Source organism: Strongyloides ratti (assembly GCF_001040885.1).
Source record: "Strongyloides ratti genome assembly S_ratti_ED321, chromosome : 1".
Taxonomy (NCBI): Eukaryota; Metazoa; Nematoda; class Chromadorea; order Rhabditida; family Strongyloididae; genus Strongyloides; species Strongyloides ratti.
This window is the reverse complement of record NC_037307.1, coordinates 11173320-11200283: the sequence shown is the minus strand read 5'-3', so window position 1 is coordinate 11200283 and position 26964 is coordinate 11173320. Positions and strand designations below refer to the sequence as shown.

The 26964-nt window shown below is 21.9% G+C and overlaps 8 protein-coding genes across 8 annotated transcripts; 5 read left to right on the top strand and 3 right to left on the bottom strand.

The window, feature by feature from the left end:
* Positions 1 to 105: 105 nt before the first annotated feature.
* SRAE_1000343000 (Abnormal spindle-like microcephaly-associated protein) lies at positions 106 to 3940 on the top strand (the record flags this gene model as incomplete). The annotated part of the gene is made up of 3 exons (XM_024650619.1): positions 106 to 166; positions 1178 to 1215; positions 1259 to 3940. 3 exons carry the CDS (start codon positions 106 to 108, stop codon positions 3938 to 3940), a joined length of 2781 nt encoding a protein of 926 aa, XP_024504378.1.
* Positions 3941 to 8103: 4163 nt separating this feature from the next.
* SRAE_1000342900 (39S ribosomal protein L19, mitochondrial) lies at positions 8104 to 8996 on the bottom strand (the record flags this gene model as incomplete). The annotated part of the gene is made up of 2 exons (XM_024650617.1): positions 8104 to 8836; positions 8890 to 8996. The coding sequence occupies 2 exons, from the start codon at positions 8994 to 8996 to the stop codon at positions 8104 to 8106; spliced, it is 840 nt and encodes a 279-aa protein (XP_024504377.1).
* Positions 8997 to 16299: 7303 nt separating this feature from the next.
* Positions 16300 to 17928, top strand: SRAE_1000342800 (Sox100B; the record flags this gene model as incomplete). Its single annotated transcript, XM_024650616.1, has 4 exons — positions 16300 to 16532; positions 17002 to 17200; positions 17255 to 17341; positions 17395 to 17928. 4 exons carry the CDS (start codon positions 16300 to 16302, stop codon positions 17926 to 17928), a joined length of 1053 nt encoding a protein of 350 aa, XP_024504376.1.
* A 2055-nt stretch (positions 17929 to 19983) lies between these two features.
* Positions 19984 to 20479, top strand: SRAE_1000342700 (Calponin homology domain and Smooth muscle protein/calponin family-containing protein; the record flags this gene model as incomplete). Its single annotated transcript, XM_024650615.1, has 2 exons — positions 19984 to 20376; positions 20438 to 20479. 2 exons carry the CDS (start codon positions 19984 to 19986, stop codon positions 20477 to 20479), a joined length of 435 nt encoding a protein of 144 aa, XP_024504375.1.
* Positions 20480 to 21483: 1004 nt separating this feature from the next.
* On the top strand, positions 21484 to 21973 carry SRAE_1000342600 (Hypothetical protein; the record flags this gene model as incomplete). Its single annotated transcript, XM_024650614.1, has 2 exons — positions 21484 to 21675; positions 21722 to 21973. 2 exons carry the CDS (start codon positions 21484 to 21486, stop codon positions 21971 to 21973), a joined length of 444 nt encoding a protein of 147 aa, XP_024504374.1.
* A 169-nt stretch (positions 21974 to 22142) lies between these two features.
* Positions 22143 to 23295, bottom strand: SRAE_1000342500 (Hypothetical protein; the record flags this gene model as incomplete). The annotated part of the gene is made up of 2 exons (XM_024650613.1): positions 22143 to 23008; positions 23055 to 23295. 2 exons carry the CDS (start codon positions 23293 to 23295, stop codon positions 22143 to 22145), a joined length of 1107 nt encoding a protein of 368 aa, XP_024504373.1.
* Positions 23296 to 23572: 277 nt separating this feature from the next.
* Positions 23573 to 25301, bottom strand: SRAE_1000342400 (Hypothetical protein; the record flags this gene model as incomplete). Its single annotated transcript, XM_024650612.1, has 2 exons — positions 23573 to 25124; positions 25168 to 25301. 2 exons carry the CDS (start codon positions 25299 to 25301, stop codon positions 23573 to 23575), a joined length of 1686 nt encoding a protein of 561 aa, XP_024504372.1.
* A 268-nt stretch (positions 25302 to 25569) lies between these two features.
* On the top strand, positions 25570 to 26904 carry SRAE_1000342300 (Hypothetical protein; the record flags this gene model as incomplete). The annotated part of the gene is made up of 3 exons (XM_024650611.1): positions 25570 to 25760; positions 25812 to 26432; positions 26898 to 26904. 3 exons carry the CDS (start codon positions 25570 to 25572, stop codon positions 26902 to 26904), a joined length of 819 nt encoding a protein of 272 aa, XP_024504371.1.
* Between the last annotated feature and the right edge of the window lie 60 nt (positions 26905 to 26964).

Below are 26964 nucleotides of genomic sequence, written 5' to 3'. Positions count from 1 at the left end.
GCATTTTTAAATTAAAAGATATATTCTAAATCAGATTTTTACGGGAAATTCATTGAAGGTGGTCTCATCTTCATAGGACGTCTCAAACTTGAGATATGATGAAAAATGTTGCTTGAGAAACGTTTTCAAGAATGTACTCATAACTCAAGTTGCACAGATCGTAGAAGTATGAAATTTGTTGCGCTGGGCTTCTCTCAACTTTTTAGATGTAGTCCACGTTGAAAAGTTTTCTTGATATTCAAAAGTTTTCAAGATATAGCATTTGGCATTTTTTCGCGCCTTATTCTTTGTCATCATTTTTTATATCTCAAAAATGGTTGAAGATATTTAAACATTTTGAATGTAAACTCTAAATAAAAATTGATTATTAGTTTATTGCAAAAGAATCTTTGTTTTTACGTTTCTGTTGAAGCTAATTATGAAGAATGGCAGAAATATTTTTTAAATTTATTGCTCCTGACTTACTTATATATCAGCTAGAAATTAATTTATATTTTTTTCACTTGTGCTATTATATTCTTCTTAAAAAATTTTTTTTAGTATGAATAATCTGCTTAGTGATATTTTTACTTTATGAAAAAAATTATAAATATTTAAAAAAATTCTAAATTCTTGATTTATTTTTAGTAATTTCCATCTGCTAATCTAATAACTAAAATATTCATTTTCAATAGTATATTTATCAACATTATTATGAAAATCAACGAAAAAAAAGTAATTTTATTATTTATCTGAAACTATATCTAAATATAATATCTTCGTTCCTGTAACTACAAAATCTTTAAAACTATGACTATACAACGAGGCAACAATTGTTATTAAAAGTTTCATTACGTAAATTTCCACAGCAATAAAATAATATTACTGCTATACATTTTTAAAATTACTTTCTAATATTTTTGTAAATTTTATTTATTTATAATGTATATAATTGTCATAGCCTATCAATAAGTTAACAAAGAAGTTTCCAGAAGATTGAAAAGTTTTACTCTGTCAATTTTTATTCAGTATTTAGTGTTAAAATCATCATTTGGTATAATCATAATAAAGTTTTATTTCATAGTATTACGGCCAATTTTGTCATTTGATAATTTCATTGTATTTTTTTTGTAAATTCTTTTTTCTAAAATTAATAGTAAATTTTTTTAAGATACTTAAAACTTACTTGAAATAACAGTTTATCCTAACCTTATTTGTAACATTCTCCTTTTTATTGTAAGTTATAAATTTCTAATAATTAAAAAAAAGCATTTTATAGAAAAAAAAAATGTTAATAGATTACACTTTACCTAATACTCCCAGTAATGATAAAAAAAATGTTGATGTTACACAAAAAAAAAATCGAATTTTATCAGCTTTAGAGAAACGTAACAATATCAGAAAAAAAGTTCTTGAAGAGGAGCATTTAAAGAAATCCAAAATATTCGAAACAATTGATATTGTGGAAACAACTAAAAAATTTCTTGGAGAGGATTTAAACTTTCCAATATCTACAACAGTATCATTATCAGAGTCGTTAGGTAGCATTACAATTATGAATAATACTGCATTATCTATTAAATCAAAAACCACTGAAACAAAAGAAGATATTGAGAAACGTACACAATTAGCTTTTGTTTCATGGATCAATCAATTATGTGGTGTAGATAAAGAATGTTGTACAGACATGGAATCATTTACTGAAAGAGCACGGCTTAAAGCAGATGAAATACTTAGAACATCTCTTTCAAATCAAAGAATACCTCAAGAACCATTGTCTAATTTTAGAGATTCTCCTGTTGGTTTGTCTAAAAAAGCAACTCAATGGACAATTACATTGTCAAAAGCTAAAGAAAGTTTGAAGGATTGTGTTTTTTTGAGTCAAATTCAAGATATAGTAGGTGGAGCTAACCAAATTTGTTCCACTAACTTAGTCCCATCTTCTGATGTTGGTTTGAAGAATAGTGTTATTGAAGTACTTTTTAATTATAATTCTACATGGCTACGCTTAGCTATAGAGTGTATATTTGATACTGAATTGACTATTCCTAATAATGGTTCTTTACGAAAAGTAATAACATCATATCTATCTAAAAATTTTTTTTCTAATCCTAAAATATTGAAATCAAAGAGATTGTTTTCTGATGGTAAAAATTATGTCACACCATCAGAGATAAAAAAACTGCAACGTCATTTTATAACTAAATTTATTCAAATAATAGCAGTTATTGAGTATTTTCAAACAATAGATTTAATTATACCTCGGAATCCACCAATGTTTGAGGCTAAATCTATATTTTGTACCTCAAAAGATGTAATAACATGGCTAAGAAAAACGATAATTTCTGTAAAATTTAATTTAACAAAAGCTTTAGAAAAAATTGGCCTTTCATTTTGTTATGAACAAAAATTTTATGATACTTATGTTTTTGTTGTTAAAGATTTATCAACAGATCTTTGTGATGGGATTATTTTGGCAAAGGTTATTGAAACAATTCTTAAGATTACAGATAATTCACTTATTTCATCATTGCGACAACCCAGAGGTGATAGGATTAAAAAACTTGGAAATGTAAGGGATGTTTTAGAATTTGCCAGAAATCATAATCTTGATATTGGAAATATCAAAGCTGAAGATATTGTTCAGGGAAATATTACTCGTATTATTGAAATGTTGTGGAAAATTGTTGGAGTTTTTGAAGCACAAAAAGATGAATATGTCATAATTCGTCAATTTTCTAAAAAGATTGAAAAACTTTCATCACATCTAGATAATCCTTGTTTATCAATTCCTAATTATTTAAATGGATTTGATATAGTAATTCATCTTTGTAAACAATTTGCATTACTAAAAGGATTAGAAATACCAAAAAATATTGAAGACTTTACTGATGGATGTTTATTATATAATATTTATGATTATTTTTGTTCAAAATATGAAAGAATACCTAGTTGTAAAATTAATGGAACAACTTTGTTAAAAAAAGTTTTCAATATCGGATATATGAAACTTGGAATTCCAAGTGATTTAACTAATTATGCAATGATTTCTCTTAAGAAATACAAAACTTTTAAAATTTTTATAAAACTTTTTATAGAAAAATGTTTTGTTATTATGGAATGTAATGAATCTGCACTTATTATAACAAGAGTTATTCGAAGAATTGGATTGATAAAACATAATCGTTTAATTAATTTAAAAGAGTACTCGTTAAAATGGTATGAGGAACATAAAAAAAATCAAATAATAAGAAATAATTGTGCTATAAAGATTCAATCATTGTATAAGGGATATATTATACGTAAGAAACTTAATAAAAAAATTATTGAAAGGAAAGATAAAATAAATAAAATGAAAAAGGAGGTGATTGATAATAATATTTGTGATATTCATGATTTAAGTATCTCTCTTGTTGATCGTTTTAACAAAATATGTGAAGTTTTAATGTCAATGAAAAAAAATGAGTGTAAAAAAGTTTTTCAACAATTAGTTCGCCTTCTACATCTATCAACGTGTTTAGGTTTATATTTTGTTAAAAATGATGGTCATAAATTTCTTTGTTTAACTATCAATAGTTTAAGAAAAGATAATTGTGAAGAAGAAATTTATTTATTATTTGGTGAAATAATTTATCTTTTATTATCAGATAAATTATGTTATAAATATATGAAAGATGATATAAAAAATATAGTTGATGTTATATGGAATAATATTTATGATTGTATTGATCATGTGAATGCCGTTCAAAAATTTGGAAATTGTATGTTACTTTTAGGAGATAGAGAAGATGCAGAACAATGCTGTGGAAATTCTTTGTTTTATATAAGAGAAATGATGAAAAAATTGCCACCTTTATTATCTGATGAAATCTGTCACATGGAATGTAATAATGATAAAAATGTTTCAAAAGATTGTAAAATTTATAGAATGGTTAGAAGGCTACATTCATCTTTTTGCTAATTTTTTTTCATGTGTATTGTATTTATAAATATAAATGTATATATTGTATTTAAAATTAACATTTCTATTTATACTAAAAATAAAATTTTATATATAAGTTCAAGAATATTTTACACACCAAAGAACGTTTTTAGGTTTTTCGTAAAAATAGTAAAATTGAAGTTATTAATAAATAATTTTTTGACTATATTATAACAGAAAAAGAGTACTAGAAATTCATTAAAAGTTTATTAAAATAAATTTGTTTTACTATATTTAGAATTAAACAAACTTTCAATTAAAGATAAAAATTATTTTAATTTTAAATAACATTTTTAATCCGGTGTTAGTAATTTATAAATAATAATAATTAACTAATTTGTTTGCTTTTTTTTTTATAAACGTAATTAAAATTTTTTTAACAGAAAAATTGTTTATTGTTTAAATTATGATAAAATTCAATTTTAATAAATAAATAATAAAATCTTGAAATAATATTTATATATTTTATTTCATATTTAATGTTTTTTTTTTATAAAAAATAATTAAAACAATTAAAGATATTTCCATTTTTACGTATATTTTAATGATATTATAATTCAAAAGTATTCATCATATCATAAACCACTTCCTCTTTATAAAATTTAAAATAATAATTTTTTTAAAAATTTATTTAAAAAAAAATTTACTATTCATATAAACAATAATATTTTAAATACAAATTTTTTTTTTTACTTTTCTAGTAATCTTGAAATTTAATCGCTTTCAGTCATTTTATAGTTATAATTTTAATACTTTTTGTATATTAAATTTATGACTATTTTATACATTTTTTTAATAATATTATTTACTTTTCTATATTATATTATTTGTCTTAAAGAAATGTACTATTTGTAATTTTTTCTTCTGATCTTAAAAGAATCAAACATTATGAATCATAAAATTCGGTTATAAAAAAACTATTAAAAATATAGTGATATTATTATAAAATAAAATATATTTTTATTAGATATTATAATACTATTATAAACTTTTACTTGATAACAACCTTGATTCATTATATTATAAATTAAACTATTGTATTATTATTGATATTTTTAATTATGCAATTATAATATAAGTTTTATATCTTAATTAATATAATTGATTTATTAAACAAACTAACATTTGATATATATTTATAAAGAATAATTTTTAATACTTTCTTAACATTTAACTATAATGTTATATAGAAAATTTTCATTTTATAAATGAAAATACAAATAAGAAAAATTAATTCCAATTTAAAAATACAATTGATTTTCTTGTAAATTTATTTTTCATGTTTATTACATCTTATTATTTTATTTTAAAAGTTAATGTTGTTATAAAATGAAATTTTTTACCTTCATAATTGTTTATGTTTACATTTTTCAAATAATTTTCTTTTAAAACATGTTTATATAAAATTTTATTATTACTAATTAATAAACTCCATTAAATATAATATTATTTAATATATTATAACCATTGCATTTTTAGTTCATCGATTTTTAAAAACCAAAATTTATAAAAAAAAAGAGATTTTAAAGATAGAAAATAATTTATTAATTAGTCTTTTTTGTTAATTACTTATTTAATTATTTATTTACAATAAAAAGTATTAGAAATTTTAGACAATTTAAATGAATTTATTTTCACAAGTACATCGTTAAAGTGTTATTATAATTGAAGTATAAAAATTCACTCAGTTCAGTAATTTAATTTATTTTTTTTCCAACCATAATATCAAGAAAATATATGTATATATTTTAAATATATTTTATAATGTTAAAATCTTTTTATATTTTTATTATATATAAAAAAAAAAATTTATTTTCCAATGAATCAAAGAACATTCATTTTGTTATATTAAAATTTTTTATTACAAGGTCAGAAAAACGTTTCCTAAAGTAGCATTATTTTATATCGAGTTTGGTTGACAGGAAAAAAGTAGATCTTAAAACATTTTTGATTTTATATTATTTTAAACTTATATTTCGAATAAATATATGATAATTTTTGAATTTTTATTAATATTTTTAATAATAAAAAAATATAATTGTAAAATTATTTATGCAAAATCTCATTATATAACTTATCAATTTTTTTTAATATAAAAAAAAAGAAAACAAACATTCATTAATAACATTTACTATAACTTTTTAAGCTTAAATAATAAATATTAAAAATAATTTGATTTATTAAATGAATAAATTATTGATTTTGATAATATGTCAATTTTTAAAATGGCAAAACAATATAAAAAGTTTTTAGTAAAATTTTTCATTTAACTATACTATTTATAATAAATATTTCTATTTCATTGGATATTTTAAAATAAACATAACCATGAAGAGAGAACCATTTTATTTTATTGTTTTATAATATTATAGTTGTTTTGGTAGGTAATCTTCAATTTAATTTTGTTGAGTAAAAATGTGTTTTTGGTGTAATTAAATTATGTATTCACAGGACAAATTTTCACTGTTTCAAAATATGTTTTCTCATATAATAATTTTATTTTAAATATCAAATACAAAAGAATTAATTTTGTATTGTTAAGAAACTTATAAAATTTAAAATGGAAGAAAAAGCTTTTGTTATAAATTTTAAAAATTTTTCCAACAATTTTTTTCTTTTTTTTTTCACTATCATATTTATATGTAATATTTTTATTATCATAAAATTTTATATTTATGATATTTTTTCATAATATTAATTTCTTACTAAATTTTTCTTTTATCACTTTTATTTAGATGTAAATTTATTTCTAATTGAAAATTTAAAAGTTTGATTCTATTATTTTAAAACATTTTATAATATTCTAAAATTTATACTTACTTTATTCTTATATTTTAAAATAGACTTTCTTACCAATAACATAATTTATAATTAAATTTAAAATTATTAAAATTAGTTTAAATAAGGTTTACATCTTATGAAAGTTTTTATTATTTTTATCAACATAATATATATTTTAATTTATTAAAAATAAATTAAATATTTATTATATATTATTGATAAAAATCAAAATTATTTTTAATGGTATAATTTTAAATTTAGGTTAATTTTTGATTATAATAAAATTTACTCCAATAACATTGGATAAATATTTATTTTCTATTTTCAATAATTAAATTTTTTTTTTTTAAATTTAGAAAGCTTCTTAAGATAGATTATTAGTTATTCTATTGAATTAGAATTATAAAAATAATATAATTTAACGGAAAATGAATATATAAATAGAAAGTATATCATCAATATTCAATAAAACTTAACTGATAACTTTATTGACATCATTAAGATTAAATTGTATAATTTAATAATATTTAACAAGTAGATAAACATATAAATAATAAGATTATATCATAATAACAATATAGTTTTTCATCATTTGTCATTGTATCAAAATTAAAATAAGATGAATATATTTTTTTGTTGTATTATTTAATAGTTTTAGTTTTATTAAGAAGCTTAAAAATTTAATTATTATATTTTTATAAAAACATTTCAAACATTATTATATTTAGTTATAATGTATAGTCAAATCAGTTTTAAGTTACAAATGTGTTTCTCAATTTCTTTTTTGCTACATTAAGTAATTTTTCAATAACAAACCATTTCCCTAGACAATTCTTATTTTTATAAAATTTAGAGAAACACTATATATTGAATATATATTTAAATAAAAATAATACAAATAAGTTTGTTGATTTATTAAAAATTTATTGGCTGCTAAGAATGATTTAATTTCCTTATCATTTTGTTGACATTATAAAACTTTAAGTATTTTTTTTTATCTTTTTCTATGAAAATAAATTCAATTTCAAGTTAAATACCTAGTTTTGTGTCTGTAAGAAAATCTACTTTTTTTTTCATATTTCAAATTAAATTGTTAAAATTTGAATAATAGTAATTTTTCTTTTCTTATCTTTGATCTCCCAAAAACTTCTAGAAAGGTTATTTTAAAGTTTAATTTTACCACATAATTTTGTACATACTTCTCTACCACCGCAATAAAAAAAAATTTTAATCAAACCATATATTAGAATTGTAAATAATAATTAATTAAATACTAAAATTTATTTAAAAAAAAATTAAATTAGAAATATTTTATTCAAACTATTTTACAATTAATGAAATAAAGATAACAATTAACAATTCTATTTTTGCCTTTGAGCTGAACGAAGAATTTTCTTCTTTGTCATTCCAGCTTTATGTTGTATTTCTTCAAATTCTTTCATCTCTTTTTCAACTGCCAGCTCATGTTCTAAGAATTTATTCTCAGATCTATAATCAGCAATTAAATCATACTTCATCCACTCATTAAGTCTTGTCTTATGAAGTTTTCTTTTTTTATATGGAGTAGCTAACTCCCAACTATTATCAATTCCTTTATATGGGAATAATTCCCATCTTCTTGACCATGGTGGTGGTCGTAATTTAACTTTAGTTTCATTAACAGGAACAGGAGTTCCTGACGGGTGAGCAATAGGGTCTAGATTAAAATCAAATGTTGAATATTCTGGAAGTGAATCAATTAAATAAGACAAGTCATTGTCAAGACGTTTTTCTAATTTTAATGTCTCAATTTTTAAAATAGTAGGATTATATAATTCATACAAAATTTCTACACCTAATCCATCAACAACATTACGAAGAGTAAATGTATGCTGAAGACCTTCTTTCTCACGACGAATACAAATTCCAACAAAACGCCTTTGTTTGGAGGAAAGATTTGTATCTGAATTAGTTACAGCAACAATTGATCCAACATAAAATTCTGGTATATCTATAATCATACGACGTTTTAACATATCAGCTCTTTCAAGTCTTTCACGTAATTCATTTCTACGTCCCATTATAGGGGTTTTAGCAAAATCAGGATATATCTCACTTAAATAAAGTAGTAAAAAAGATAATAAAATTTTTTAAAATATTTGACTTACGAAAATTCATCAAAATGTTCAGGGTTATTAATTTTTGTAGATGAAAAACGTACAGAAGGTAAATAACTCCTATAAGAAGTCCATAATTTACCCGCTTTCCTTAACATTATTATAAAAATGTAAGAAAAAAATTAAAAACAATTAGTATCTTTGTACCACTTTTATAAAACATTATTCTTGATGAGACATAATGCCGCTTTGATCTGTAGTAATATATTAAAAAAATTATTTTTATTAATTATTTTAATTAATATTTTTTGATAAATATTTAATTATTTTATGGCATAATGTGATTAATTAATTATGCTTGATTTAATAAAATGAAAGTGCACACAATAATATAATCATTCTTTGTGTCACAGATGTTTAGAAAAGTCATTTGAATTATAATTAATTATTAGTTCATGTGCCAACATGTTATTAATGGTAATATTAACAATTAAAATCGCAGTAGTTTTTAATTTATTCTACAAAACTTTTATAATAATTTTTTTTTATATAAATTATTTATTTAAATTATTATGATTGTTATTAACAATTACAAACCCCATAAAGAATCTTTTTCTTTTACACTCTTTTTCTTTTTCTTCTTCATTTCAAATATTTCTTTAGTAGAGCTACAGAATATACAAATTTTAATGTAAAAATTTTTAAAATCCATTTAAAAAATGTTATGTTTTATGTATGTCCCAATTAAATTTCTTCAACGAGCAAACACCAAAACTTTAATCGCGATTTTTATCATAGATGTAGAAAAAAAATTTTTGCATGATGATCTAGAGGCAGGAATATAAAAATTTAGAAAAAAAAATTGCGCGGATTATATTGTATTAAGTAATGTTTCAATATTACCAATATATTTGCATACTAAAAAGTTTAAATAATTTCTCCAAAAATTTAATTATATGCATATATAACGGTAATTTTATCTGGTATTTAAAATTTATACATTTCCCGTCACAGAAAAATTTTGTCGGCGGATGTCCTATAAATAAAATATCATTTTAGCTTCATTAATCTTAAATGTAGTGTTGATTAGAGTTTTTTTTTTTTTAATTTTTATCTGATTAAATTATGCATTTTTTTTGTTTTGTAGCTTAGTTATCAATCATATTCTTGAAAACAACCATTATATCTACTTGTTTTTTTTTTATCAAAATATATCTCGTTTTTAGTGGAAACATGTATTTAGCAGACAAAAACACGACCGTGACCTTATTTATCATAGATCCAGATATCTTAACTGTTATCATCAAAATTATCCATTACCCTTCACGTGTCTTCTATAATTTAATCGTCCAAATTTATTTTTAATCAACTTATGTATTCATGCAACATTTCAATTTAGCCATTTCTTCCATCTGTCATTGTTTGTCGGCAAAACCTCTCAACTTTTCTTGATACATATACATACAATATAAATATACATATATATGTTTATTGTCTAGATTTTGCCGAAATTTGAATGACATGGAAGTTAATATTATGTATGGTTTCATAAATATACATCAAATTGTATAGGCATATGCGTAAAATTTAATGTATAATTAATCATGATTTAGATATTTGATAAGAAAAGAAGTTTAAAATGCAACAAATTGAAAGATGAAAAAGCTGATTACCTTTTTTATTATGACGATATATTTGTTTTTATTATTATAAATTACTAATTAATTAATTTTATATTTTTAACAAATGGATAATTAAGAATATTGATTTAATTAAAATAATATTTAATTAAAATAATATTTTACCATTGTTAATGGTAATTTAATATATATATATATAAAACATTTTAAAATAAAAAAGGATCTTTGTACTGCTTTTTTTGACAACTATTATAATTATCTCTCTATCATTTCATTTACAATTAATACCATTACTTATAATTTTACTCTTTTCTTTTTAACTTAAATTTCTTTCTTTCTATTTTTTTTTTGTTGCTTAAACTTATTTAATATGTCTTTTTTTTTTTCTTGCTTTCATTTTTTACTGTATACCTATTATTTAACTTACCGTATATATATATTTTTTTTTTGTGAATAGAAACTGTAACATTTTTTTTAAAAAGGTAAAACGATGTATATAGATGAAAAAAAATTATATATTATAAAATAGTTTTTTTATTTTATGTTTTTTTTTACTAGTTTGTGACTTCCTTTCTATCTTGTTGATGAAGGAATATTCTTCGTCTATATTTCACTGTCATGTAATAGAAGCATTTTTAGTTAATCTAACTTTGGTTATTATAAAAGATGTTTCTCAATCCCATGAGAGGTACATTTTGGACAGTATAGTCAAATAATTGGTAGTTGAAATAATTTATATCATAAAGTAAAGTTTGTAATGTATAATATCGCAATTTAATAATAATCTTTGATAAGCTACATAATTTAAATTTAGGTGTTAGTCATTATTTTACTAGCTGGTAATTTTAAATTTGGTCTACTTCACTTTTAAAAAAAAATATAATTAAAATAGTTTTTATAAAATACTATAGGGAATTTAGATAATTAATATGAATAACCATGTGCACTCTATATTAATGGATTTATAAAATTCTAAATAATGTTTTCAATTGACCCGGGATCAATTTTTGTCATATACAATATTGATAAATGTCATAATGTATTCAATCTCGTCATGTCACCTATTCTTTGAGCTTATGAAAAATACTACATATATCTTAAAATGTATCTTTTATCTATATATAAATATAATCACATACTACATTGTATGCATATTTTTTTTTTTTTTTTGTCAATATTTATTCCAATCATCTTTCTTTCCTTTAAACTTTTCCCTCATTCCCTTCGGACTTTGTAAACTTTATTTCCCTTTCCTCCTTAGGTCATTAGTTTTCAACATTCACACAAACCCATCTGCCTTCGTCTTTCCTAAATCCTACAACAACATTAACACCCCAACTTGCTACTAAAGACAACTATGGCAAATTGTCTGATTATAAAGCATATTTTTATTTTATATATCAAATTTAGGTTCATCTGATTAGGAAAAATTTTCTTGGAGTTTCCGGCTTTTTCTATATTTAATATATATTTGATAGGGAACAGGAGAATAATTTAAGAAAATAAAATAAATGTTACAAAAATTACTTTAAAACTTTTTTTTTTTTTTAAATATATTTATATATACATTTTTTTTTTGTTATATATATATTTATATATAATATATATATATATATATGAAAATGTATTACATTTTGTATGGTAAGATATAACATAAATTATATCTTTTCATATATCTATCTATATATTAATGATCAATTTATTAAAATGTAAATAATAGTGATATGCTTATATTATATTTATATGTTTTTATTTAAATTAAAATGAAAATTTTTTCAAAACATTAAAATACATATCAGGTCAAATTACTATTTTCTTATTGTTGTTTCTCATAAAATACATTTTTATTTATTTGGTTATCTGTATATATAGCTAAGTCTATGTAAATGAACTTTTTCTTCACCATATCCGCTTATCACATTACTCCATCTTAGTGATCTACCTTCTTTCACCATATTTGCCTAACGTCTTTATGAAATTGTCTAATCACTTCAATCACACAATTAAATAAAAAAATTTTTTTTTTTTATTTATTATTATATTTATATATAGTGAGCGCCAATCATTTTAATGTTACCTCTTTATTAATTATTTCACAAAATATATTTTTATTTATATTATTATGATTTAGTTAATTCTTTTAGTTTTATTAATAACTTTTTAAACCAAATTTAAATTTATATCTCCTACAACTGTCTGGTGTCATTTATTATTACACTAAAAAATTTTTTTTTTCTTTTTCTGCTTCATAGTGTAATGAAGTTAGTATATACGATGATGAAAAAGACGGCAATTTAGTTTAATCGAAATATTATCCTTAGATGTGATAACCATTTTACTGACGATAAATTGTTAAACAGAGATAGAGATAGATAGATATTAAATTAAATATTGCTTTTTATTAATATATGTGTAAGGATCTGGCAAAATTTATTTAAATTAATATAACAGCCTGATTTTTGTTGTACATTAAAAAGTTTAACTAACTTATAAATGATGATGAAAACCGAGGAAGGAATTTTGATAAATTTATTAGCCATTTGTCTTAAGAAGGAGACATTTTAAATGATTAAGTAAACATACACAATTTATAAAAGTGAAGTTAGACAAATAAGAACAAATTTTTAAGACCCAAGTATATTTGTTAGTTAAGATCATATAATATATATATATTTATATTTTTTAATACTCCAATCATTTTATATGATTGTGAAACAATATTTACTTTAATATAAAATAAAAAAGAATTAAATTATATTAAAATATTATATATAAATAATATGTTTCATTGAAATAATAATATTTATTAACTTTAAATATTTAATTGATTTTTAATCAAAGTAGCATGATGTACTTTTTAATACATAATAAATTAAACAGTTTTGCCTTTTTCTTATATATGATATGTCAAATAAAATTTTATCTTATTCTTATTTCTTTATCAATTGCCAAAAATAATACTTAACTATAAATGACCCCGTTGATTATATTTTTGCTTCTCCCTGAGTCTATGCCCTACATTGGTCATGGGTAAATGCGCGAAGACTTTGACAAAAAAGATAAAGTGGCGAGAAGCTTATATATGTATTATATTTATTGTTGTATATAGCTTTATCTATTTCTGTAAACTCCCCATCCAATTTTGGCAATATATATATATATATATATCGTTACTCCCACATTTTTAAAAAGAGAGAGAGAGAGTGAGTTAAAAAAAAAATATATTTCACCGTCTTGTATCTTCAACATACATCTGATAGAAAAGTTGTTCTATATATATTATATATATATATACATATATATATATAGTATATGTATATATATTTATATATATAGTATATATGTATATATGGTGATATATTGTATAAAACTATCCCGTTTATAGAATGACATCAAAGACCAGTCTTCTTATTCTTGTTTTCAATTGGCGGACATAACACCCAACATTTAAACACAAGGTCCCCCCCTATGCCATTGCAATAAATTAGGGGTGCCATCTATATAATTTTATATGTACATATGTGTAGTATATAATAAATATAGGGGGTAGAGAAAATTGGTGAACCGAAAAGGCCACATAAATTCGGGGAAAAAGATTATAATTCTCGACGACGATGACGAGAATGACTAAAACATCATTATTTCGCCAGAGAGATAGGGTTAACCACTTTTGTATCTTTACTGTACTTGCGCTGTTAAAGAAAATAAATCAACAATATAAACATCAATGGATATTATATATTATGTGGTCCTTCTATTCTATACTTCATTAAATAGCTATTATATATCCCAAAAAGAATCTTTTCTTTAAAGATCATATAAAGGATATCTTTATTATTTATAAAAAGAGGGGTATTAATTAGAAATATGAGTTATATATTCTCAAGAAAAGGGGTATTAAGATGTAGTAATAGTAGAGATTACCATTGAAAGTGGATTACCTTAATATTTAACAAATATAATTATTATTTTTAATCCGTCTACCTATTTTTTTTTTTATATTTATAACATTACTATTTAACAATAATTGTTTTATTTAATTATTTACTATACAAAAGTTAGCTTTTATTTCTGATTCTAAAAAAATTGAAACATTCAAGAACATGTGACTATATACATTCAATTATATACGGTTTATGCAAACTTGTCTATCACTAAAATATTCTAAATCCTTTTTATTCTAATTTGTTTCATCAAAAATTTTCCTAATTTATATCTCTTTTTATTTTTCTTATATATTGCTTCAATCTACATAATATTATATAAATTATTCTTTGATAAATGGATATATTACATAATCATAATTATATAATTTTGATTATTATTTTAAATGCCTTAATTAAGAAGTAGTATCAACTTCAAATATTACTATTTTTTCTAGATATATTTTACTACAATTGACTAAATATGTTTTTAGTTCTAAATTGTGTAAAATTTGTTTATATGTATTATAAATATATACATATGTAGATATATTTATATTTTTATAGTCAAATAAATTTGTACTACAAAATATTTTAACATTGTAAATTGTATATCTTTATTTTTTTATCATTAAATATATCTAAATTTAAAAAAAAAAAATGAGTAAATGATTTACTAATTAGTAATTTATCGTTGTATAAATCAAGATTATGCAAATTTAATTTAGAAAAAAAAAAAGTTTTATATATTTATGTGTATATTTAGAAGTTTTTCCTTCAAATTTGTAAATATGACTATTAAATAATTATAGGGTACTTTTTCACATTAATTTTATTCAAACATCACTTTTACTTACTTGTCAATAGTGTTCAAATCTTTTACAATCCCGGAAAATTCTTAAAAATTTCTCTTTATCCCACTTAATATTGGTAAAAATTTTATCGCTATTTTGTGTTCTCTCCTATCATCTACCAAACTGGCCCCAAAAATTGTTAGGCTATATGTATCTGGTGCGATGATTACGCTTTTGGCTTTAAACTCTACCCAACTAATTTATTCCTTTTTCTCTGGTGTACCAAGAGAAAAATTTTGAGTTGAGCGAAAGTTGAAACACAAACCTCAATCATCATCAAACTCAATATAACAATTGATATATGTCGAGTATATATATACAATATATAAAGATATCTCATTTGGTATATTGGAGGCAGCCGCTCTCGAGACAGCGTCCAAAAACTCGCATCTAGCTGTCCGGTAGGTACAGGGAGATCAACTTTAAATATCAGTGTCGGCTCTTTATACTTTCGATTGGTAATGATAATCAGAGAGCGCTACTTCATATGTTTTATCTTTAACGACAATTTACAGTTGACTAAACGTAATGTCCTTATAGCTTACTTACTTAAAGTTATATTATTATATAAAAATATATATATTCTTTAATATAATATTTGATGTCTTATAACTTCCGATTTATATGAAAAAGTTTACGAAGATAATGAAAGAAGATAAAGAAGATAACTATAAATATCATGATTAATTATCTTACTTTACCCCTATTGGTAAGGTGTTTTTCTTTACCATTAACTTTTACCCCATTTACTTTTTATCATCAAATGATAATAGGTTAACTTTTTTTTTTATTGTCCATTATCTTTTTTTTTTCTCTTATCTCTTTTACATAATATTATTATTTGTTATTAGTATATATGTTCTTCTTTTAACAGCTTATTATCTTTTATTTTAATCTTATTTACTTTTTTATTACTCTTTTTTTTTTATACAAATCTTTAATTAAAAAAGTGTTGGAATAGTGACGAGAATGCCCGTTCGTTTTCTCTCTCTTTCTTTTTTTTTATTTTTTATCTTTTAACTTTTACCCTATCAAAAGTACATAATGATAAGTAATTTTTTTTATTTATTTTTTTTTAGTTATATAATGTCAACGGAAGACGTCACACCTCAAATAGGAAATTCGCCAACTAGTATTACCAATGAAGGTTCCTCAACATCTACTGGAGCCAGTGCATCTGGTACTCCATGTTACGAGTCAGAACATACCATTTCTAATGAGCAAACTTCAATCGTGCCAAATACAGATGCTGTGCCAACACCGCCCTTATCTGAAGAGTAAGTTTTAAAAGATAACAAAATTAGAATATATATTTATATAATCTATATAAATATTGTTAGTTTGGATTCATTATGGTGAATCATTTAACTAGGAAATTGTAATTCAATGAATAATTGAATGATAAATTAGATAGGGAAATATATGCATTTACGATTATACATAATTTAATTTTCAATTAACTTTCATAGTATATATATATATATATATTTGTAATTTTTACAATTAAATTTCTTAGAAATGAGAGTTGCCAATTAATATAGCAATGTAAATATTTAATTCACCTTATATTTTTAATATTTACTTATACATATTTAATACCACATATCATATATATTTATATTACATAGATATTAAATTATAAGTATAATTTATATGTTTATTTTTATGTATATACATTTAATGAAACACAAAATATCCAGTTACTAAATTATAATACATTTTTTAATATATTTTTTTTTCTTTAAGACATGAATCTTCATATGACATGGAGTCACTTGAAAATGAAATTGGTCTTCCAGGTGTAGAAATGTTAGCTGGTGGTAATGGTGGTGATCAACAATTTATTAAGCGTCCTTTAAATGCTTATATGATTTTTACAAGGGTTGAAAGAAAAAAAATTATGGCTCAAGATCCTAAGAAAAAAATGTTTGAAGTTAGTCGAGAGGTATATTTATAAATATTAAAATTATTTAACCAAAAAATATTTATTTATTTTTAGATGGGTGAAAGGTGGAAAGCTTTAACAGATCTTCAGAAAAAACCATTTTTTGATTTAGCTAAGAAGCATAAAGAACTACATCAAAATGTAAGTAAAATATAATATAAAATGTAAATATTTATTTATGTATTTAATTTCAGTATTTGAAACAAAATCCTGATATTGCATACCATCCACAACGTAAAAAGACATCAAAAAATAGTTCTTCTAATGGTAAAGGTCAGCAACCACCAACACCAGATTATAATTCAATGCCAGTTAAAACAATTTCTCCAAATAATCATATTATGCAACAACAACAAACCCAACAACAGCAACAATATCCACATCATATGAGTAATGGAAGTTCGCTACAGACTAATGGTCTTCAACAACAACAACAACCAAATAATAACAATCTTTATGGTAATCAAGGAACTACCGGACCAGTTCATCAAAATGTTTGTACCTCAGCATTTTATTTACCACAACAACATATGAATCAAAATGGTATGCAACCAATTCAAATGATGCCAAATCAAAATAATGGAAATACAGATATGATGTTAGGATATTATAATCAAATATATCCAAACCAGGTTGTCGAGAATGGACAAGGAGTTCTTGGGATGAGTAATAATGGATATTTCTATGATGGAATATACAATATGAATCATGCTAATGGAACGGGATAAGTAGTATAGTATTTTTAGACTGCCATCAATAAATAATACTATACTACAATGACAAAAAAAAAAAAAATTACTTACAGGAGTCAGATGGATAATGAATTTTGTTTATAATTTTCAAAAAAAAAAATATGCATAATAATTGTTAAAACTGTTTGTCTGCGGAGCAGCAGTATATTTATATTATTTCTCTACAATAGATAGTTAGTTACATATTTTATAGATACAATTTGATGAAGAAAACAAAGAAAAGTTGATTGAAGATATTGTGAATTATCCTTTAAAGCAATATTCATAACTGTCTGATTCCTTCTTTTTTTACTAACTACTTTAAAATATTATTCTTTTGTCTTCATCATTCTCTCTGAGCCGGTACTTACAAATTCCTTTTATGCCTTTACCTCCAAACTGAGGTCTGTATTTTCCTACAATCCAGTCTTCAATCTGGTTTTATTTGGCAGTTTATCAATTTTTTTTATACTATTAATTATATTGCACCTCATCTGATAAGAAAAAAATTTTGTATACAGAGACCTTGATGTATTTTCCTAATATAATTATATACTGTTGTTTTAAATATTTTGTTTAATTCATTTTTTATCCCATATATATATAGTGTTACAATTCTATATAATTCATTACCAAAAAATTGTATAATAGTTGAGATCATATTCTTTTTCATGTATAAGGTGCAGAAATATAATAACAGAATCCAGGATTAGATAGAGATAGATTTATTTTTTTTTTTAAATTATTTTATTCAATGTAAAAATTTTTATTATTACTATATATATGTATATATATATATATGTTAGAAGATCAAATGTTTTTTTTTAATATATATTTATGTATATGTATATATAATTAATTGGTGCTTTCTTTATTTACATTTTCAAAAATTATATGCACAATATACTGTACTAAAAATACATAAACCTTCTCTCTCTAGATATCATTATGATCACCTCATTACTACCTGAATTTTGTAATATTTTTTTTATTGTTTCCAAAAAAATTTATCACATTTTTTTTTATTAATTTAAAAATTATAAACTTGTCGATCTGTGTTTTCTTTTCTTTTCAACAATTCAGTATATCAATTGGCATCAAAAGATTTTTTTTTTATTATTATAATAATTAATTTAATTTTTATATATGATATACATTTATTTTTTTATGTTCTTGTTATTTTGATCTTCACAATTTTTGTTACCTAAATCTGCTTAATAATAATTATATATATATAAAATTTATATGATAAGTAGATGTGAAATATGATAAAATATTTGCTGTAATTGTATTGTTATCTTTTGAAAGTTTTATTCTCAGGTTTTTTTTTCTTTCTTTATTAAAAGTATGGTTGTAATTTGTTAATTATTTACCAAAAAAAAAAAAAGAAATTTTTTATTAAATACAGATGGTGAAATCATTTTCATAATTTGCATTTTGATTATTTAGTCATTTATCCAGACAAGGAATATTATATTATTATATAATAAAGTAATATTATATTGTGTAATTGATATTATCGTATTTATATATTCTAGAAAATGTTTTTAAAACATATCTTTCTATGATGGTGATTCATTGCCCTATGTTTGTCATTCAAAAGTAATTAACTTTGTGAATAAGATTTATCTAGAACATATTTTATCAAATTTTAAACTTATTATGTAGGAGAAAGTATTATTGGATATCATTTGAACAGAGGGTTAAGCATATACATATATATTTTGATTAAATATATTTCTTTTCTGCTTTTGATTATTAATAAATATATAAGAGGAAAACGGTGTAATTGTACTCTCTTAGTAATAAAGAAATAAGTGGGGTGTATTGCAAGATGTTGAAAAACATTTGATAAACAAAATAGTATTTAAAAATAACGCCTGGAGAAGCGATAACAATTGTTGATTAAACTAAAAATAATAACAATTTGTGGGCGTAACTGGATATGTTATTGTCATAATTCTTATAGAATATTTAAAGAAATTAAACACATAATATAATAGCTTTATTTTATTTTATATTTTAATTTTAAAGTTCATCATTTCCTATAGTATGGCTTCAAGAACTACTGCTGGTGGTATTGGTTTTTCTGTTCAAGCTAAACAGGACTCAAAATATGTAGATAAAGAGGGAGAGATGCTTCTTAAATGGATAAAAGAACTTTCAGGAGAAAATATTAACACAAGTGGTGATAAAGAAAATTTTTTTAGTCTTTTGAAGGATGGTACACTTTTGTGTAAAGCTGCCAATGCAATTGAACCTGGTGCTGTTAAAAAAATTCAAAAACCAATTTCAAATTTTGCCTGCTTAGAAAACATTAATTCTTTTGTTGAATTTGCTAAAAGTAAAGGAGTCCCAGTTGAGTACACTTTTCAATCTGTCGATTTATTTGAGAAACGTTCTTTATACTCCGTAACTGTAACTCTTATTAATTTAGGGAGAATTGTAAGTTTTAACTACACTTTATTTTAATTTATAATTAAACTAATTAAATTTTAAATTTTAGTTAGAAAAAGCCGGAAAGACCAATCCTTTTGTTCACGCTTAAATAAAAGCTTGGATACTCAGAAAAAAAAAATTAAATGAATTAATTAAGTACGTGTTTTAATTTTTAATTAATTCCAAAAATTTTAAAATTTATTTTAAAAATAAAACACATTTTTTAAAGTTCTTTTTTTTTTTTGTAAAATTGATTAAATTACTTTTTATATAATATTATTATAAGTAATATGTTAAGCATACTGTATTATGTATTTTATTTCTTTTAATAAAAAATTATTTTATATTTGTATTATTTTTATTTAAAAAAAAATAGTAAGAAACATAAATTTTAATGACACGTTTTCTAATTAAATAAATTTAAAAAAAATTGTTATCAATATATATTTGATAGACATAAAAAAAAATATATATATCTACATAAATTTAAAAGAAAAATAAAAAATAAAAAGATATATGCTACATAAAGGCTAAATTACATCTTATATCTACCTCTACAATATATTTTGAATAAAATAAGAAAAAAAAAAAACTATAAATTTTTCAAAAAAGTTAGAGAGCATAAATAACTAAAGTTTTTGGCTTTTCACTAGGTTTATAAAGATTATTTTATAACAAAATTTAAAAATAAACAATATTATATGAAGCATACACATGTGCCCGGACCAATTGTTTATTTAGTAGTATTTACATAAATTTTCTTTAATATATAATTTATATTAACTATATATCTCATGATAATCCAAAATTGAATATATTATAAAAAAAAACTGATAAGAAGGATAATCTTTATATTATAAATTTTCTTCTAACATTCATTATTCATTATAATTGAAAGAATATAAATTAATCAAAAAAAAGTCTAATCTTATACTTTAAAAAATGTAAAAATACTTCAATAAATTTTTAAATTTTTAAAAATAAATTAATTTTTTTTTATCTTTTTGTTATAAAGAAATAAAAATAATATATTATTTTTACATTTATATAATCATACTTTATAATTATTTCTTTACCATATTTAATATATTATATTAAAGTAAATTTTTAGATATGAATAATAGTTATTTTAATTTTAATTCAAATGTAAAAATTCCTTCATCTACAACAGAATTTTTAGATAAAGGATATTGGGATACAATGGAAGGCCAGGCTATAATAACAGCTAAAAGATGGGCAAAAGATATTTTGATAAGCTTAACCTCAGTTATACTTCTTGTCACAATAATTATATCAATCTCCTGTGTAAGTATATTTAAAATTTTTTTTTAAAATATTTTTTTTTAAATAGATAAGAGCATATATCAAATCACGTAATGATGCTTTAACTCATGATCCTGAAGATCGATGGGTAAAATCTATGTGTTTAGAAAGTAAAATACCATTAATGAATTCACATTTATTTGAAGAACAAAATAATATACTGATATTAAAAGTTAGTGAAAATGATGATGTTAAAGATTTGTTAGATAATATGAAAAAAATTGAAAGCAATCATAAAAATGGGACTGTTGTAGAATTGACAACTGAAATTGAACGGTAAATATTTTTTGTAAATTAATTTCCTTTAAATTGTATATGATAAGTAAAAAATTAATATAATATAAATTAATTATATTTATATTATAGTCCTTTTATTGATGACTTGATATATAAATATAGTCTGACAAAAACCATCAAAAAAAATATGTTAAATTTTATTACGATAAATTTTATTTTGCCCCTCCTGCTGGAGGGGATCTATTTTTGCGTTTGGTAGAAATTTTTTCAATTTTTGTTTTTCTACGCCTTTTAGAAGTTGATATATTAATTGAAGTTACATTTTGTCTTGTAAGTGCATGACAATAACTAGATCTACCAAATCCAGGAATAAGAATGAGTAAATTTTTATCAAGACGTTTGAAATTAAGTTTATATAACATTGGAGCATTGTCATGCCCAAGAATAATATATTTTCTTTTATATTCTTCATTTACATATTTAAAAATAGATTTATCTGGTCTATTGATATCATCTTTAAAATTTATATTATCATCATTAATTGTAACAGTAACATTATCTAAAACTGGAGAAATAAGAGTAGTTGGTAGACCACTTTTTGGATGAATTTTCATTTTTTTATACTCTTCTTCATCTTCTTCAGATATTTTCTTTGAATTATCTAGATGAATACTTACACTTGTTCTTGACATTTGACTTTTTTCAACTGATATCTTACTATTTTCAAAATTATCTTTTTCTTTTAATGGACATACATCATAACTTTTTTCAACTTCTCTTGTTTGTAGATTAGTTTTACAATTACTTACAACAGGTGCTATTTTATCAGTTAATTGATATTTTCCATCAGCTGTAAATCTTAAAATAATTCCTAATTTTATATATTCACATTTTTTTTTATCTCCTTCATCAGTAATTACAAAATTTTTTTTAAATGGTGGTCCATTTACACCAAATACTTTATTTTTTGAAAAATCAGCTTTACTTAATACAAGTCTTTGCATATCAAAATAACAAATAAAATTTGTTGGAATATACTCATAACTTTTATCTTCTTTTTGTATATAATTAACCTGTACTATAAATATTATATTATTTTTATAAAGAATTTTACATTTACTTACATTGAGAATTCCTTTTTATGGATGTATTATCTGTTTTTTTTACTAAATTTGTATTTTCATCAGGAAATGATAAAAATCCAAACCAATGAATTTGTTTTGATCCGTATTTATTAGTAAATGGAAATATATTTCGAATACAATCTTCAAAATCAACATTGATAGCGCAACTTCCACCTACCATAGAAGGATTTCCAGATCGTTGTGATTTTGTTTTATTACAAACAGTTCCTTTGGAATTCATATCATTGTAAATAAAATTTTAACCTATTGTTAATATCTTTATTTTAACTTTATATTTAAATTTTAATGTATTAAATTTTAAATTTTAACATTTTTACATTTAATGAATAAGTGTATTAAATACAATTAATAACAAAAAATAGGTAAAAATGATTTAAAAAAAATAATAGTTAATAAGATAACATATTGTTTTAAAAAAAAAGCACATGTATGATTATGAGAAATTAAATAATAATAATATTTAGAATTATATTACTATCAAAATTAAGAAAACCATACTAACGTTCCACAGTTGTTACAAAAGATTCACCATTGGGAAATCTATGAGTTAATTTTCTTTTTGGTTTAACTAAATTATTTCTAGGTTGAAGGATTGAATTCTCATAATCACTGTCATATTCATTAAAAAAATCTTGAAAAATATACTGTGGATATTTTTTGAATACCTCTCTTATATTAGAATAAATATTTCTAGAAACTAGAATATTTCCAATTTCACTCTTACGACTTGAATAATTAGATCCATCGTATATTATTTTTAAAAGACTAATATAAAACGCAAGAGACATATTATGAGCTGTTTTCTCATTTTTTTCAACTTCTTCAATTTCATTTAAAAGTATATCAGGCAAAGTGAAAGTATTAAGTAAAAGATCTATTAAGACAGGTTCCCCCTCTTCATTAGCATAAAAAAGAATATTTCTAAGAAATGCTTTAAAAGCGCATTGTAAAAATGGAATATGAGATAATGATGGTAATGAATGAAAGAAATCAAAAACAGCTCCAACTATATCATCATCACAAAGACAATTCATACCATTTACATGAACGATTGGATCACTTGAATTAAAAGTTCCTGCCAATAGTGACATAATTCCTGTACATATTCTATCACCTGAAGAAATTTCCTTCTCTCTTATTGTTTTCATTATTAAAAATAATTTTCCTGTATATGTTGAAATATATCGACAAACATCATATTTATAAGCTTCTCCTACATGATCTTTATTTCTTATAATATCATCAAGTTTATCATATTCAAAAATATCATATACACCACTAATATCTTGTTGGTCTTTACAAGAGTTATAATTATAAAGTTGACTTGGATTTTTTTCATCAATAAAAATATCAAGAAGACTTGTTAACATTTCACATATTGGATGTAAAACTACAATGTTAGATAAATTTACATTTGTCAATATATCTAATAACTTTCCCCATTGACTTTTTTCATATATTTTCTTTAATAAAATATCGTCATTGACATTTGCTGACAATCTATATACTTCATGAAGTTGTTCTGCAAATGAAATAAGTACTTGTCCAACATTCTTATAAACTAAAGCATCTTTTTGTTTAGTAAATGTGACAAAAAGTCTTTCTGTAATATGTTGATCATCCAAAATTGCTTGAAGTTCAATATTCTTACTAGTAACAGTAACATAACCAAATATATTATTAAAAAATTCAACAACAGAACTATAATGAATATTTCTAATTAATCCTTCAAGTAAACGTGTCGATTTGATAAATTCTATCATTGTAGAAAGACAATTTCTAAATAATGTATCCAATATAGCTACATAAAAACTTATAGTTAAAGAATTCTTTTTTTCATGTTCAATAAGAAGATACTCTGCCACAGATACAGCAATATTTTCATCATCAAGATACTTTGATAAAACGTTTTCACTAAAAGCTGAAAAAGCATTTAAAGCTTTTTGTGCATAAAAATATTGTTTATCCATTGAAACATCTTCAGAACCATCAGATGTGGTAAAAAGTATCTCATCAAGCATTGCTATCATTATATCATTTCTTGTAAAACTAAAGGAAAAAAAAATTAAATTAAAAGATTAAAAGGACATACAATTCTAATAATCTTGAATTGGAAATGCGAATTTCTTCAATACAATATGGATCTCCTAGTATTTCATATAAATCTAAATTTTCTTTGTCCAATATTTTATTAATATTATTCTCTTCTTCAGTTCCCCAAAACATGTTTTCTCTTGTGAATTAAACAAAAAAATTTTTATCAATCTGTTATGTAAAAGTGATAAATTAGAGAATAAAAAATAAATATATATAATATATCTACACGAGACACTATAATAGCCTTGTATGCAAATAAGATACTAAACATTGGTAAGATGTTTATTCCTTAATATATAAAATAATTTTTCTGATAAAGAAACAAGATATCTTCAAAATATAATTTTAATTTAAATTACAATTTAATTGATTTATGAATATTATTTCACTTTGAAAAATGGCTGGTACAATAACAAATGAAACTTATTTTTATAAGTGTTTAACAAATCCAAATGTACAGATGATGATGTCTTTTTATTTAGAAACTCCAGAGGTAGTACATTATGAAATAGAAATTAAATTATTGAAAATTCTTAAAGAAAGTAAAAAAAGTGTTATAAGATTAATTGATATTCCAAATTATGTTATGTATGTTTTATATCATATTTTTTTATAACAAAAATAACTTTTTATTTTTAGGAAATGTTTAGATATATCATTTCCTTTTAAAGAATTTATTTTTAATAATGAACAAAGATATTGGATATATTATTTACAAAGATTAATTATAGATGAATATATTTATGGTTTAGGAGATTTGTACTTTATAGATGGTTTTCATATATTTGATAATTTTTTAATTCCAAGTAACAATTTTAATGAAAAAGACACTATTAATCAGATTAATATAATAAATGGGGAGGAAAATAATGATAGCGATATCAATTTTTTTTCAAACGTTATTAACACAGAGGATGAAGGTGAAAAAAAAATAAACGAAGTAGAAAGTTGGTATCAAGTTATTGATTCATTATATTCTAAAAAATTATCCAATAAATTTTGTCCGACCAAGACAATATTTGACAAATATTTAGAGGAAAATAAAGCTCGGCGTAACAATGATTTGATAAATCAACTAAATATCATATGTAAATACAATGATAAAGAAAACGGGGTTAATATATGTGGTGGAAGTTTAAATATAGCTAGTAATATCAATGGTACTCCTCTAACACCTGATTACCATTTATATGAAAATAGTTTAAAAGAAAATGAAAAACAACTCCAATTGGTTTTTAGTTATTCTATGTTATATCCATTGTAAGTTACTAATAGCAACTACAATATAAATTGCTAATTTTACATTTAAATTTTTTGTAAATAATATTATTATAAATAAATAAAAATATATTCATTTAGGCTTTTATTTTATTTTATTTTACATATTATATTTATTCTAATATAATAAACTAAAGATCAATTGCAGATTTTATCATTTAAACTAAAATTTTCTTATCAATACTCATCTATTTCTATACATCATTCCGGCCGACCATTTTAAGTTATATTTTTTAGTCGTTACAAACTACATTTTATTTTATTCTTTTGCTTGTTGTCTCTTCCTCTCAATGTTTATATTTGAGTTTGTCTATGCTTTATTATAAATTAAAACGTTTTGCAAACATTTTATACGGATTTTGGAATCATGATTATATATTTTTACCATGTAGTAATTATTTTTTGAATTATAAGTATTTTGAACTTTTATTTTATTTTTACTTTCAGGTTATAATCAGTCTTAATATATTTTAAACAACAAAATTAATATTAATATATTTGATTGATTTTATGA